The sequence below is a fragment of the Muntiacus reevesi genome, chromosome 2 (assembly GCF_963930625.1).
Source record: "Muntiacus reevesi chromosome 2, mMunRee1.1, whole genome shotgun sequence".
NCBI lineage: Eukaryota > Metazoa > Chordata > Mammalia > Artiodactyla > Cervidae > Muntiacus > Muntiacus reevesi.
This window is the reverse complement of record NC_089250.1, coordinates 231,200,081-231,216,506: the sequence shown is the minus strand read 5'-3', so window position 1 is coordinate 231,216,506 and position 16,426 is coordinate 231,200,081. Positions and strand designations below refer to the sequence as shown.

The 16,426-nt window shown below is 53.1% G+C and overlaps 1 protein-coding gene across 4 annotated transcripts in view; it reads left to right on the top strand.

Moving 5' to 3' along the window:
• ZNF423 (zinc finger protein 423) overlaps positions 1-16,426 on the top strand; it is a 343,906-nt gene that overhangs the window by 306,933 nt on the left and 20,547 nt on the right. For all 4 annotated transcript variants that reach the window (XM_065925285.1, XM_065925284.1, XM_065925287.1 and 1 more), the window contains 2 exons: positions 3,429-3,560; positions 5,208-5,323. In XM_065925285.1, coding sequence (XP_065781357.1) covers positions 3,429-3,560; positions 5,208-5,323 — 248 coding nt within the window. The remainder of the gene's footprint in view (positions 1-3,428; positions 3,561-5,207; positions 5,324-16,426) is intronic.

The window sequence follows — 16,426 nt, the reverse complement described above, 5'->3', positions numbered from 1 at the left end:
CCTTTTCCGCCGGTATAAATGGAAGATCAGCTTGAATCTCTGTTGGGTGCCTGTGGCCTAGTTGCCGGGACTCCAGGGGCACGACAAGCACCCGGCAGATTGCAGCCAGTGGGCTATGTGGGGCAGGCCCACCTGCACACGCACGTGTGTGTGCTCGCCTCTGCCGTGGGGTGCCTCGGGGGGGTGGGGGGCGGCTGGGCCAGAGGGATGCCTGCTGTCCCCGCCAGCCCCTGCCAGGGCCTGGGGGACCCAGGGACTCGCCAGGAGCCTCAGCCCATCTGTGACTGTGCCTCGCCACTGGCAGAGCCCCTCTGCTACCTAATTCTTGCCTTTGAGGGCAGATCACAGCACCTGGCACCTTTGGTGAGGCTGGTTCCCGGGGGGAGCCCGAGGGGGAGCCTGTGTCCTTGGCTGTCCCAGATAACACTCTCCTCCTTACCCGCACGCTTGGCAACAAACACCTTACTGAGTGCTTGCTGTGTGCCAGAGACCGGTCAGAACCCCTTTCCGTGTGTTAAAGGAGTATTAACTCATTTAATTCTCGCATCAGCTGTTAGAGGAAGGCTATTTTGGTGGGGGCAGGGATTGACTTTTTTTAAAGAATTTTTTCCAAACATTTTTGAAAAGCAGTTTTTAAAATATTTATTTGGCTGTGTTGTGTCTTAGTTGTGGCACTTGGAATCTTCACTGCCTCACGTGGGATCCTTTGTTGTGGACCATGGTGTGGCACATGGGCTTGGTAGTCTTGGCATGTGGGGTCAGCATATGGGATCTTCGTTCCCCAACCAGGGATCGAACCCACGTCCCCCTACTAAAAAGCAGTTTTAGGTTTACAGTGAAGTTGAAACATACAGACAGATTCCTTCTATCCCACTGCCCCCCACATGCATAGCCTCCCCCACTATCAACATCACTCACAGGATGTACTTTTTTTAATTTTGCAAAGGTGAACCTAAAGTGAAGCAATATAGTCAGCTGAAGTCCATAATTTTCCTTGGGGCTCACTCTTGGTGTACATTTTATGGGTTTGGACGCATGTATATAGCTATTAGTATAAAGTCACACAGAAAGTTTTCGCTGGCCTAGAAGTCCTCAGTGTTCTGCCTGTTCATCACTCACCCCCAGTAAACACTGATCTTTCTATTGTCTACATAGTTTTTCCAGAATAGTTGGAATCATACAGTATGTAGCATTTTTCAGATTGGCTTCTTTCACTTAGTAACATGCACTTAAGGTTCCTCACTGTCTTCTTTTTGGCCTGAATAACATTTCATTGTGGGCTTTCCTGGTGGCTCAGACAGTAAAGAAAGTGAACGTCACCAAGTCGTGTCCAACTCTTTGAGACCCCATGGACTATACAGTCCACGGAGTTCTCCAGGCCAGAATACTGCAGTGGGTAGCCTTTCCCTTCTCCAGGGGATCTTCCCAACCCAAGAATCGAACCCAGGTCTCCCGCATTGCGGGCGAATTCTTTACCAGTTGAGCTACAGGGGAAGCCCAAGAATACTGGAGTGGGTAGCCTATCCCTTCTTCAGCGGATCTTCCTGACCTAGGGATTGAATTGGGGTCTCCTGCCTTGCAGGAGGATTCTTTACCAACTGAACTATGACGGAAGCCTAGACAGTAAAGAATCTGCCTGTAATGTGGGAGACCTGGGTTCGATCCCTGGGTTGGGAAGATCCCCTGGAGAAGGGCATGACAACCCATTCCAGTATTATTGCCTGAAGAATTTCATGAACAGAGGAGCCTGGCAGGCTACAATCCAAGGGTTGGCAAAAAGTCAGACACAACTGAGCAGCTAGCGCGCGCACACACACACACACACACACACACACACACACACACACAATATTCCATTGTCTGGAAGTATCTCAGTTTATGAATCCACTCATCTACTGAAGGACATCTTGGTTCCTTGGCAATATTAAATAAAACTGCTGTAGTGATCCATATACCAGTTTTTGTGTGAACTTAAGTTTTCAGCTACTTTTGGTAAATAGTAAGGAGTGAGATTGCTAGATCGTATGGTAAGGATATGTTTAGTTTTATAAGAAGCTGCCAAGCAGTCTTGCAAAGAGGCTATACTATTTTGCATTCTCACCAGCAGTGAATGGGCATTCCTGTTGCTCCACCTCCTCACCAACAATCGCTGTTTTCGGTGTTCTGGATTTTGGCCGTTCTCATAGGTGTGCAGTGTTAAGGAGAACTGCTATTATTTTAGCAAAGAGGAAACTGAGGCCCAGAGAGGTTATGTAACTTGCCCAAGGTCATGCAGTCAGTGGCAGAGTCAGACTCTAGCCCTGGATGAGGTGACACTCAAGCTGGGGCGATTCCTCCCCTGACCAGCAGGCCACGCTGCTCACAGGTGCAGCCTGGTTCATCCTTGCTCAGCCCTGTGAGGCGGGGACTCAGGTGGCCACCATCTACTGAGAGTGAACTGATGCCCAGGTTACGTGGCTAGAGGAAGCAGCCAGGATTTGAACTCCGTCCTGCTGGTTCCGGGCAGGAGCACCAGATCTTGGCTCTGCTGGCCTCGGGGCACGCTGCCTTCTCTGAGTGCCTTTGAGTGAAGGTTTGGGGTCATAGCAGCTCCCAGGTGAAGGGATGGAGCCGTGTTCTGGTCTGGAAGCAGCACGGGGTGTCTGCTCATTGTCTGTGAGCTCTGTCTAGACCATCTGTTCAAAGTGTTTAGAAGAGCACTTTCTTGTGTTTTTCAGTATCTTCTGGTGGCTGCCCAGACCTTTTAGAGTAGAATCCCTAAGCCCTCCAGTGTCCACCAAGGCCCTTCCTGAAGTGCATCCCTGGGTTCCCACTGTCCCACGCTGTCCCTGCCCCCTTGCTACCATCCAGATGACCCCAGATGGACCCACCTCAGGGCCTTTCTCTGACTCTCACCTCTGGAGCTCCATACATTCCCTCCCCACCTCTTGACACTGAGTTACATATTGATTGTGTTTATTATCTGTCTCCTCATCACTGGAATGGGGACAAGTGTATTATCCACTTAGCTCCCCCACAGAATCCCCAGCTCAAAGTACATGGCACACAGTACATGCTCGATAAATGGTCTGTTGGATTTTGAAAAATTCTAGCTGGATTCCCTCTTCCAAGCTGACCCCATCCCGGGCCCCTCTCCTCTGATACAGTCTGGGACGCAAGCTGCTGCTCATGGCTCGCGCACCACATGGCTAGACCAGCAAGAAGTCACAGCAAATGACACATCCAAGAGCCAGCTCTTCGTGTCTGGCAGCCTTCGGAGGCTGGAGCACCTGGAGCTGGGATGGGTCTCAGCATCCATGGAGCCCCTCCCTGGGCTCTGGTTCCAGGGGGTCATGGAGGGCTGGCCTGGGGTGTCCGGGACGGGGCGTGGCCTCCAGCAGGAGGATGTGGCCCACAGGATCACTGACTGGCCGTGGTTCTTCTTGCAGAGGAAGGCATCAACCATGAGTGTAAGCTGTGCAACCAGATGTTCGACTCCCCGGCCAAGCTCCTCTGTCACCTCATCGAGCACAGCTTCGAGGGCATGGGAGGCACCTTCAAATGCCCTGTGTGCTTCACAGGTAGGTGTGCCTGGCGGGGGGCAGGTGGGGAGAGGCAAGGAACCCAGGAGCCCAGCCCTTCAAGCCCTGGTGTCAGTTCCTGGCACAGCGTGTCTCCGGAGTTCATGGGGGACACCTGGAGGGATCCACCACCCCATGGAGCACGTGCCTCCTCTGCGCCCAGCTGACCCGGCCCTCCCGTCTATGCCTCTCAGCCTCTGTGCTTCAGCAGCATGATCTCCTAGCCCTCCTCCCACCCTGCTGCTGCCAGGCCTTCCCCCAGCCTTGCCCTTCTGCAGTGGGGGCTCCAGGCTCGTTTCTGAGCTGCGAGCTCTGTCCAGCACCAGTGGGGCTCTCCCTTCACCTCCCTCCTGCCCACCCCACCCCCCAGTGTCCTGGCCTGTCCCAGCCCCTGCTGCATCCATGCTCCAGGCTGGAGGGGTCAAGGGCGGTTCTGCCAGCCAAACTCCCCAGCCCCCAGACTGGCTGCCAGCCCGGGCGAGCGGCTGCCCCGGCCCGAGGCGAGTCTCAGGGGCTCTGCTGGGCCCCCCTCCTGCCGCCCAGATGGCAGCCGGTGTGCGTGGGGGAGCCTGGCCTTCCCCTGCCTCCCCCCTGACATCTGTCGTCTGCCACGGCGGGAAGCCCACCCTGGGGAGGGCGCCTGGCGGGAGGGGATCTCTGAAGGGCTCACCTCCCAGACACACAGCTGCTTCAGGGCCACCTCCTGTGGGCGCCCAGGGCTGGGACCGCCTCGTGGACTCCTGCCGCGGGAGGTGGGGGCCATGAGCTGCGGGAAGGGGCTCCGCTATTGGGAGGGCCCCACACACTCACACCCCTCTGGGGTTCCCAGGAGTCTTGGCATGCACTGGTGCCTCTTCCCCCCACCCCAGTCCCTCAGTCTCAGGAGCCCCCACCCATCTGTTACCATCACACTCCATGAGCTGAGTCGGGGCTGGCACCAAGGGGCCCCAGCTGTCAGGTCTGCCCACCCAGGACACGGGGCCCGCTGTATAGGGATGGATATGAGGATGCAGACAACCTCAGCAAGAATAGTGATCTGGGTCCACTGAGCACCTTCCATTGTGCCATTGTCCATTGTGCCAGACAGTGTGCTGAGCTCATTTAATACAGACCTCAGCTCTGCCACCGGCAGAGAGAGACCTTGGACAAGACACTCAACACGCCCAGTGCCGCAGTTTTCCATCAAATGGGGATAGCTCACAGTGCCTGCCTTACAGGCCTGTGCCGTAGTCAGGGACTCCACACGCAGAAGGTAACCAGCAAACGGTGATGATGACGACGATGACATTCGTTGGGCTAATTAAGTGCCAGGCCATCTTCTAAGTGTTTTGCAAGTATTAAACCATTTGATCCTCCCAGCTACCCCAGTGAGTTGCCTACTTTAATGGTCCTCATTTTTCAGATGAGGGAAGGAAGCCCAGAGAGGTTAAGTGACTTGTCCAATATTGCATAGCCTGCGCGTGGCAGAGCTCAGCTTCACTGAGCCCTCTCCAGTGGGTGCCCGTGATGCTCCACATAGCCCACTGTTTCTCCGCTGTGTCCATGCCTGGGTGAACCCCACTTGGGAGTGGTGTGGGACAGCTGTGGTGGGTGGCCGGGCTGGTGTCCCCAGTGTCCTCTGACGGACATGTCCACGTTCATGTCCAGTCTTCGTCCAGGCCAACAAGTTGCAGCAGCACATCTTTGCTGTGCACGGGCAGGAAGACAAGATCTACGACTGCTCACAGTGCCCACAGAAGTTCTTCTTCCAGACCGAGCTGCAGGTGAGTGCCCTGGTCCGCTGCACACACCCCCTGGTGCTCTTTGGGGCCCCCACTGGCACTCAGGGTCTTGGGGTGAATCCATGATGGTGGGGTCTTGTACTCAGCCCCACCCTAACCAAAAAAGCAACAGGCCCTCTGGACGTGTGCTTGTGGGTCTGGAGCCCGTGCTCGCCCTCCTGGCTGGCTGGTGGGGAAGTGGCCTCCTGGCCTTGCTGGGCCAGCATTTCTGAGCAGAGCCGGACTGAAGCAGCTGAGCCTGGAACTCGAGTCAGAGGCTTTTAACATTTGTGTGTTTCTGTGGCAAATCCCTTGCCCTCTCAGGGATTTCGTTTCCCTCACCGGTGTTTCATGATGATGTTCCTCTGAACTTTGGATCTGTGGTTGGTGGCCCGTGTAGCTTGCATGGCTGAGTCCTGGGGTCGTGGGCATCTGGAAGCTGGATCTGGTGTCTTGGAACTTGCAGTGTGCCCAGGAAAGCCAGAAAAGTGAGAGCAGTGGATGCTGGGTTGAGCCCCAACTCAGAGGAAGGGATATTTGTCATGGGTCCCCGAGACTGATGTGGCCCTCAAGTGTGACACACAGCCCTCAGCTTCTTCAGCGCCCGCCTGCCACCCATCCAGGGTCTGCAGTAGCTGAGAGGGCGCCCTTGGGAAGGGAAGATGCTCTGGTGGTCCTTCCCGGACACACGCAGCCACTTCCCTCAGTGTCTTCTAGGACTCCTTCCCACCTGTTGCTGGTTTTTAAGGACCAAGATCTGTGTCCAGGTGAAACCATCTTCTCACCCACTCGTTTTTGTAAGAAACTCTCATAATGCTAGGGAGGTCACACGCCATCCCAGAAATACCACAGACTCACACCCAGAGAGAAAAATCATATATATACTGTATAATAGCATCACACACACAAAGCACATGTCCACACATGCAGTTTCTATACATACACACAGAAACATCATTTTCATTGAGTAACATCACAAATACACAGCATCACACCACACCCCAAAAGTAACACACAGTCATCCACAGAAATACTACACGTCCTACATACTGGGAATAACATGGTTTTCAGTTGGGAGGCAGGTTAGGTTCTGCTGCAGTAACAAACATCCCTTAGCTCTGTCTTCAAGTAACAAACATTTATTTGCTGCTCACGTTACATATCCAGGCAGATGGCCTGGGAGGGACTCTGCTCAGTGACCTGGGCCCATGGCAGGTCCATCTCCTATCACGTTTGTGTGTTCACTGAGGCAGGGAGAGGAGGAGATGACAGTTGGCAGGCCAGCTCTCAAAGCTTCACTGGGAAATGACTCACATCTCGTTCACACACTGTCTTGACCAGAGCCCATCACGTGGCCATGCCCAGTTTCAAAGGAGCGAGGGAGGGAATCCCCCAGTGTCTTTAAGAGGAGAGCTGGCTTCCTCACACCCCCAAGGACCAGGGCACATTAAGGCCCACAGTATCTGCCCACCCTGTACACGCGGCCTGCACACTCATGCAGTTGGTGGTCCTGCACTCAGCATCCACACCCTCCCCGCCCCCCGCCCCAGGGGAGGACAGGGCTGCGGTTACAGCAGAGTCATCATGTCGCTGGAGCTTTTCTGGGGTTGAAGGGGTGCAGCCATGCCTGTTGCGGGGTAGCCCACTTCACCACGCTGCAGCCCATGCACTCAGCCAGGCCCGGATAGGCCTATGTGACTCCTGACAGCCATCACCCAGAGCAAGTGGAGATACGCCCACAGAGGGCCCAGGAGGGATTCGCCATCCGATAGTGAGGGTCCCGCTCCCATGGCCTGGCCCTGCACCCAGGCTGGGCAGGCAGAGCTGACAGGCCTGACCTCTGACCTTGAACTGTGCCAGGTGGTTTGCTGGAAAGCCTATTTCTTTTCCTCCTTTGGGCAGCCCTTCTGAGTTCCTCTAAGTCCTGTATTACTCACACAACCTTTATCCCGTCTCAGTGTGGGGGAGAATTACGGAGGCCCAGAGAGGGGATTCTACTTCCAAATGACCATCAGCAAGGTAGCGACCCCACCCAGGGCCCCACCACTGTCTCCGTATTGATTCACAAACTGTGTACTTCTGTGCCGAGCCTGTGAGGGGACAGGTGACTGCCCCCCTTCTCATCTGACCAAGGGGGCTGGTACCAGCCCTGATCGGTTAATGTCTGGGAAGCCTTGCTTGTGCATGGGCTGAGTGCCCAGCACCCTATCTCCACTTGCCTTACCTGCCTGGCCAGCTACCAAAACGGGGCCCAGGTCCCCAGACAAGTGAAACCTTTTATAGCCTAACACATGCGTGCACGCTAAGTTGCTTCAGTCGTGTCTGACTCTTTGCAACCCTGGACTGTAGCCCTCCAAGCTCCTCTGTCCATGGGATTCTCCAGGCAAGAGTACTGGAGTGGGTTGCCATGCCCTTCTCCAGGCGATCTTCCCTACCCAGGGATTGAACCCGCGTCTCCTGCATTGGCAGGCAGGTTCTTTACCACTAGCACCACCTGGGAAGCCCCATAGCCCAACACGGCAGGCCTCTCTTAAATGCACCAGCTCATATAAACTATGATTTACTTAAACTTTGGGCTCACTCAGCCCTCTGGTTCCCCCACACTGTCCTGAACACCAAAAGAGGGATGACTGCTTTACATCTTGGCTTAGAGGTTTTCCCCAGATAAACTTCCCTAGTCCTGCCTTTTACGAGCTTCATCAGCATCCCTGTGCCAGAGACCAGCTTTGCGGCGTGAAGATGTAGGCAGCTGTGGTTTCAAGTCTTGTCTCACTTCGGCAGCACCCACCTGGGGCTGCAGACGTCCCAGAGGCCAGAATGGTTTGTGTGGGCTGGGGGTTCCCTGGGTCACCCAGTTGGTCTTTACGGCAGATCCTCAAATGCTGGCAACCTCACTAAATTATAGCCTTAACGAGTCACTATTTTCTGCAATTAATGATTTTAATTACAGACCATTTAAATGTGGAAGTGTTGTAGTAACGCCAAATGTATGCAAATAATGGCTTTCGTTAAGTAACTCGAAGAGCAATTTTCTGGGTTTTTGAGAGGAGGATTTTTCAGGCATTGAAAATTTCATCATCATTACACTGAAGCTGGAGCTGGCAGACACGTGGATTATTTCCCTGGAGTGACATGTGGTGGTTTGGGGGTGCAACAGAAGACGGGGCCTAGTCCTTGTTGAGGCCTTGACTGGCTCCCCATGCTGTATGTCATGTCGGTTCTGTGGAGAGACCCAGGGCAGCTGATGTTTTTAGGCACAAGTGACTCTGGACTGAGAGGTCTTGGGAAGATGTGAAATCTAGAGTTTTTCTCACTATCGGAGCATAATTCCTGCTGTGCATATAGAGGTGATAGAGGGGGGTTTGGGCTCTGGCAGGCTTCGTCTGTGTCAGAATGAAATGTCTGCCTCCAAAGCGAGTGTTCTTTTGGGTTGCATTAATAGGAGCACAGTTGCCAGAAAGAGGGAGGTGCAAGTCCTATTCGGTTCTGAGTTCACCTGGCTCTGCCCAAAGACTGAGATTAGTTTAAAGGGCTTTGGACGAACCAGGGCATATTCATTGATTAGATGCTTGAGAGGGAACTCACGTTGCTCTTTATTTGTTCAGAGCAGGGAGAGGTGGAGAGGTGGAGTGTCAGTTATGAACAGACGCTAGATCTAGAAACCAACAGGACAGTGGTGAGCGAGACAGAGAAACACCCATAAGGCCTCCGTTCTGGAGGGGACTGACAGACACTTTCCAACGGTGGTCAGTGATGTGGAGAAAATAAAGTCAGGTGTTGGCTCGAGCATAATGGGGGGTGGGATTGGTTACAGCTTGGTGAGTGTGGTAAGGAAGGGGCTTCTCTCTGAGGAAGTGGCATTTGAGCTGAGGCCTGGAAGATGAGAGGGAGAGAGGGTGTGTGTGGAAGAGAGCCATGAGTGGAAAGGCCCTGTGGCCAGTGTGAGCTGGGCGTGTTGCTGGGATGACAGAAGGTGATGTGGAGCTGAAGGACAGTGGGGTGGGGGGTGGTGAAAGGGGCTGGGAGTGGAGGCCAGGTCTCAGCAAGATTCGTAGGACAGCAAAGGTGTTTGAATTCGATCCCCACTGTGATGGGGAACCAGGCAGGGAAGAGATGCTATCTGATTTATATCCTGAACCCAAATTTAAGAAATTTAGCCTTTGAGAGTCACTGACTATTAAGAGACTGAAAAATCACAAGCTGAGAGAAAATATTTGCAAATCACATATGTGATAAAATACTTGTATCTGGAACATATTTTTTAAAAACTCTCAAAACTCAATAATGAGGGGGGAAATCAACAACAACAACAAAATTTCAACACTTCACCAAAGATGTAGGATGTTCACCATGTTAGTCTTTAATAACTTTGTGGGTGATCAGTCGCTCAGTTATGTCCAACTCTTTGTGACCCCCATGGATTGTAGCCCACCAGGCGCGTCTGTCCATGGAATTTTCCAGGCAAGAATACTGGTGTGGGTTGCCATTTCCTATTCAAGGGGATCTTCCCAGTCCAGGAAACGAACCCGTGTCGCTTGCATCTCCTGCATTGGCAGGAGGATTCTTTATCTCTGTGCCACCTGGGAAGCCCCACTTAGTAAGTAGGGATGAGCAAGTGAAAACCACAACATAATACCATGATACACCTAGTAGGATGACTAAAAAAAACCAAAAAACTGACAAGTGCCAGCCAGGGTGTAGAGGAGCAGCCAGAACTTTCCTAAATTGCTGGGGGAATGCATCATGGTGAGCCACGTGGCAAAATAGTCTGTAAGTTTCTTACAAAGTTAAGCATACAGTTAACCTATGACCTAGCAAGGCTACAGCTGGGTGTTTATCCCAGAGAACTTGAAAACATACCCATCTGGAAACCTCTAGATGACTGATGTAAAACTTTATTTATAATGGCCCCAGTCTGGAAACACCCCAATGGTCCCTTCTCTGGTAAGTGAGCAGACAGGTGTATCTGTTCATACCCTGGACTACTACTTAGCAATAAAATGCAACTGCTCTTACATACAACAACATGTATGAACTGCAAATGGCAAGTGAAAGAAGCCAGACTCAAAAGTCTCCATACTGTGTGATTCTGTATGCATGATGCTGTGGAAAAAGACAAAAACATGGGAACAGAAAACAGACCAACAGTGGCCAGGGTTGGGGCTAGAAAGAACGCGGAAGCCTGACCAAGATTCATCTAAACATACAAACGCACACACAAGCACGCATGCCCCACTCAGCCAGGCAGGGTGCTAGGCTGTGAACATGCAGCCTGGCTTCAAGGAGCTTTCAAGGGGTAATTCACCAGGAGAAGGCTTGACTGGACTGCTGGGGGAGTGTGGGGACAGTTGCCTTCAAGTGTTTCAAGCTCTGCCGGAATGAGGGGTGCTCAGCATGCTTCCGGTGGCCCCTGACTTCTGGTAGTGGGCGGAGACTCCGGATGAAGATTTTCTTCTCTGACAATGATGATTCAGGCGCCACTCTCCGGGGTTAGCTCATGCAAGATGGGAATGAAATTGTAGGGACATGGGCGTGACTGTGAATGCCAAGAGCAGGAAGCGCCATTGAGTTTTCAGCGGTCCTGTTCCCAGGAACCAAGTGCCCTTGACCAAGGCAGTGACACTTGCCCCTGCGTCTTTCTGGCTTGGAGCATGTTGTCTCTCTACTGCTGACTCTCCAGGCTCCTCTACACGTGGAGGAGGGTGGTCAGCACTTCCTCCTGTCCTCTCTGCTGAGATAGACACACCTGGGTATTTCAACAGAGGGGCTTTAGTGTGCAGATTTCGTGACACAAATAGCCGGAAGGAACACCCAGCTAAGCCAGAAATGGCGACTGTGGCTAACAGCCGGTGTGCAGGCAACAGGTTATAGATTCCTGGAGTGGAAGTCTGGTGGTTGGGCTCAGGTGTGCTGTCCAGTCCTGCTCCAGTGAACTGTGGCCCCATGTGAGGCCAATAATGAGTACTAGCAGGGGAAGGGGAGCTGGGCAGGTAGACACCACAGAGGCCCACGATGTGGGCAAACTGTACAAGTGGAATAAATGGAAGGTAGTGAGGTGCTTGTCAGAAGAGGTAAGGAGAACACTTGTCTCAAATGCTGCAGGGGGCCGGGGCAGGGAGCACAGACTTTGTGAGGGTGGCTCTGCATTTGAAGCCTTAAAGATGGTGACTGCAGCCATGAAATTAAAAGATGCTTGCTCCTTTAAAGCTATGACAAACCTAGACAGCATATTAAAAAGCAGAAACATTGCTGACAAAGGTCTGTCTTGTCAAAGCTATGGTTTTTTCAGTAGTCATGTATGGCTGTGAGAGTTGGACCATAACGAAGGCTGAGCACCAAAGAACTGATGCTTTTGAACTGTGGTGTTGGAGAAGACTCTTGAGAGTTCCTTGGAGAGCAAGGAGATCCAACCAGCCAATCCTAAAGGAAATCAGTCCTGAATATTCATTGGAAGGACTGATGCTGAAGCTGAAGCTCCAGTACTTTGGCCACCTGATGCGAAGAACTGACTCATTGGAAAAGACCCTGATCCTGGGAAAGATTCAGAGAAGGCAGTACTCCAGTACTCCAGTACTCTTGTCTGGAAAATCCCATGGACGGAGGAGCCTGGTAGGCTGTAGTCCATGGGGTCGCTAAGAGTTCAACACGACTGAGCGACTTCACTTTCACTTTTCAGTTTCATGCATTGGAGAAGGAAATGGCAGCCTACTCCAGTATTCTTGCCTGGAGAATCCCAGGGACGGGGGAGCCTGGTTGATTCCGTCTATGGGGTCGCACAGAGTCGGACATGACTGAAGCGACTTAGCAGTAGCAGCAGCTGGGAAAGATTGAAGGCAAGAGGAGAAGGGGACAACAGAGGATGAGATGATCGGATGGCATCATTGATTTCATGGACACGAGTTTGAGCAAGCTCCAGGAGTTGATGATGGACAGGGTGTGCTGCAGTCCATGGGGTTGCAGAGAGTCAGATACAGCTGAGCGACTGAACTGAACTCCATCATTTATCACCTGTGGGCCTCAGTTTCTTTATCTGTAAAGTGGGTATTGATAGTTACTAACTCATGGTTGTGTTGTAAAGCCCTTGGCGCACCTACCTGTTACTGTTATCATTTACTAGTAGTGTAGTTAGCACTGGCCATTTGAGGTTCGGATGATTGGGTGGGGTCCCCTCTGTGTGGTCTTTGCTGTGATTTCATGATTTCCGGCCTGAGCTGGAATAAAGTGAGACTAAATCTTTCCTCCTGTGGTGCCCAGCCAAGTCTCAAGGCCATGGGCATTGGGGCGTGGGAGTTGCTGGGTGCAGAGCAGGGAGGCAAGGGGGAAAGGGCACAGACTGGGGGTCTGAGGCTGGGTCATCACTCCCCCCTTTCTACATGTTTCCGAGTGCCGTTGGCCCAGGCCTTTTCTCTGGACGCTGTTTCCTCTGCCGTGCCCGGGCTCAGTGGAGGGAGGCGTGCAGATTTGGTTGGGGATGTGAGACAGCCCTGTAAACTGCACACCCCAAAAGAGTCAAGGCCGTTGGCCTTGCGTTTCCAGCCTCAGGCCTCAGCAGATGAAGGCCTGGGGCCCTGTGGGCCCTTTGCCAGGGGTGAGCTGACCTGAGGGGAGGGGCACGCTCCGCCCGCCCAGCCCAGCTGTCTCTGATCCCCGCGGACACCTCTGTGCTCACAGATGCTGGCAGAGACGGCACTTCCTTCTCTCCATCCTGAGAGCCTCATTGCATCCCAGTCTTCATTATCGCCAAGGGGGCCTGTAGCGGGGCGGGGGTGGGGGGGGGGTCACCGATTCCCAGCCATACACGGCAGGCCTCTGACAGGTGGACAGGCTCCCTGCAGAACTGGCCAGGAAGTGGTTCTAACAGCCGTCCCCTGGGTGGACACCTAGTGTGGGCCAGGCCCTCTTTTAAGCATTTTGCATGGATTGTCTTCACCCCAGTCCTGTGACATAGGCTCTCCTTTTCTCCATTGACTGATGTGGAAACTGAGACTCCGAGAGGTTAAATGATTTGCCCAGGGTCACTTGCCCATGGCAGAGCTACAGACAAAGCCAAATCATCTTTGCCACCAAGGCAAACAGAAATCCTCCAAAGTTTAAATGAATTGCCATTTATATGAGCTAATAGATTTAAATGAGGCCTGCGGTGCTGAACTATAAAAAGCCTTGTGTCAGGGGACCCAGAAACTATTTTAGTAGTTGGGCCAAGCAGGTAGCACAAATAGCAGTAACAGGGGATGCAGAAGAACCTGCTCGTGGGTGGGCCCCAGCGGAAGCACCCTGGGGACTGTTCTGCGGAGCCAGGGCTGTGTTGCCGTGTTTGCAAGGCTGTAGCTTGAGGCCAGGAGCCTGCAAATTTTCTCGCGATGAGCAGTCAGCTCAGGCCAGGCTTAGGGAGAGAGGAAGAATGGGGGCCAGGTTTGGGGAGAGGAACCTCACAAGCTCTCATGCTTCCTGGTGATGCATCTTCGCTTTGCCGGGTGCTGTCACAGGAGGCTGAGCTGGAGAAAGGTCTCTGATGCTGGGATGTCTGGCATCCCAGACCTCTGCGATGGGGCTGGGATGGGGCAGTGTTGGGCCTGTCCCATGCCCTGGAATCTAGACTCCGTCACCAACAAAAGCCCGGGGCTGCAGGAAGCACGTCCCAAGCTGGCCCGCAGCGGCAAAGCGGCCAGCCTGGCGTTGAGCGGGCGCATTTAAAGGATTAGCTCACGCTGTTTGCTTGTGTGTGCCTAATCACGCCGCTTCCAGCTAAATGATTACAATTGATTAAAAGCAGAGCTAGGTATTCTAACTAGCAACCTGGAGCCTGTCCGATGGGGCCAGCTGGGCCCTACCAGGTGGAATCCTGATACCCAGCCAGGCGGAGGTGTCTGTGAGACAGGGGTGTGGTCTGAGCCCCAGGGGGACCCCTCCTTGTGAACACTGACTTTGACCTTTTCCCTCATTCCATTTCACAGACATTTACTGAGTACTGGTTACAATCATCATCATAGGGGCCTGGGCTGTGTCTGTGAACAGTTACATAGGTCCCTGTGCTCACGAAGTTGACGTTCTGCAAGAGATACCAATGATAAGTCAGTAAATATGTGAAGGAGGTCGTTCCAGATTGCAGAATTTTGAAGACAGTAAAACACTGCTTTGGGACAGAAAGTGAAATGTGTGTGTGTGTGTTGGGGCAAGAAGGAGGGACTAACAGGGCTGGAAAATTAGATCAGGGGGTCAAGGAAGGCTGACATATCAACTGAGTCCTGGAGGTTGAGAAGGAACCAGTCGGGGGAAGAGCTGGAGGAATATCCGGGAAAGGGAACAGCCAGTGCAAAGGCTCAGAGGCATGGACAGATTTGGGGAGTCCGAGGAACAGAGAACAGGGCAGTCAGGCTGGAGAGGAGTCAGGCACTCTCTTGCTTCACTCTTCTGGCCGTGCTTTTCTCAGCTTCTGTGATCCACATGCACCTGCCAAGTCTCCTGCTTGAATGTTCTTCCCTTCTCCTCAATCTTCAGGCCCCAGCCCAAGTGGTCCCTTCTCTGAGAAGCCGTCCCTGATTCTCCCTCCTTGGACTTCTCCAACCCTGCATTTAACTCCCTGATCCCTTCGCATATACAGATTGCAACAACCATGTCTACACCTGACTTCCCACTCTAATGTGAGTTTTGGGAGGGCGAAGCCTCTTTCTGCCTGCCATCCATCCATCCATCCATCCATCCACCCACCATATGTTTCACCATATTTGTTTTTAGCTTCTGGAAAGTAGGAAACAAAGAGAAGAGAACACACACAAGGAAAGGAGTCAAAGAAGAAGAACTGCAACTGAAGACTCTAGGAGCCCATTTTTAAAATTCCTGGTCCTTATAAGATGGGTAACCAAGGAGCCAGTTTCCTTGCCTCTTTGCGCTGCTGCTATCAGATCCAGCCAGATAATTATAACTAATAATAATTAAAAACTGAAAGTGCTCTAGGCATGTACTTAGCATTTGACTCTTTGGCTGAGCTTTCCGTGAGCAGCAGCATCTTCCTCCTTCCTGTTTTAAAAGACGGCCCATCTGTGCCACCCACCACTACACAGAGGGCAGGGCCTGGCTGGGCTTGGCCAGGGGTGCGAGAGGGAGGTGCCCGTGACACCCAGCCGTGGTCCCAGGCAGTGAGCACCTGTTGCAGGCATCGGAGTCCTTCCCAGGTTGCCCCTCCTCCGTTGCTTCTGATTGCAGATGCTTGCCCCTTGCTGGCCTCAGCTGTACAGTGGCCTTGTCTGTGCAATGGGGTGGGACCCACTGCCTCGGGTTTTGTGAGGATGGACAGTCCCCCTCCAGAAAAGCACTTGCCGAGCCCTTAGAATATAAATCTTCCTGTTGGTAATTACAGCACATTTAGGGTATGATCCCTGAGTGTCCTGCCTTCCCCACTAGGGCAGGAAACCAGAGGCCAGCACAGCCTGATTTCTATTCGTCTTGGCGACGTGGTGCAATGGTGCCCACACAGCCTGACTGCAAATCCCAGCCCCACTACCGAGTGGCCCTGTGACCCTGAGCAAGTCACTGACCCTCCTTGGGCCTCAGCGAATGGGGCGGGTAATGACAGTACCCGAAAGTCCTTCAGCCCCAGGTCTGGTCAGAGTCCAGGTTTGCTGAGCATCAGCCACTGCTGTTGTCACTGTTGTGACCTGTGGACTTCGGGTCACTCCTTCACGGCTCATTCCTTCAGCACATCATGCGTGGATGTGTGCGGTGCAGCCCACGAGGTTTGCTGAGCACCTACTACGTGCCAGGTGTGTACAGGTTCCAGGGATCCACAAAGGCCTATGTCTCTCAAGTGCTGCCCAGAGAGAAATAGGGAGCTGATGAGGACAGACAGAGTCCTGATTCCACATTTGCGGGGCAATCTTAGCGGGACTGCGGTGCCCTGCGGAACCCACAGCGGGGCCCCACGTGACATCGCAGGAGGCCCGGGCGTGGCCCCTTCCTCTCCGCATCTGCAGGCCTGTCTGTCTGTGTCTCTTAGTTTATTTAGTCCTGAGCGGGGCAAGGCCTTGCCTGCTCATCGTGGTCCTCTGTCACGCTGCCACCACTTGTGGTGACTGAGCCTCCTGAGGGGCCGTGTGTGCAAGTCTAGGA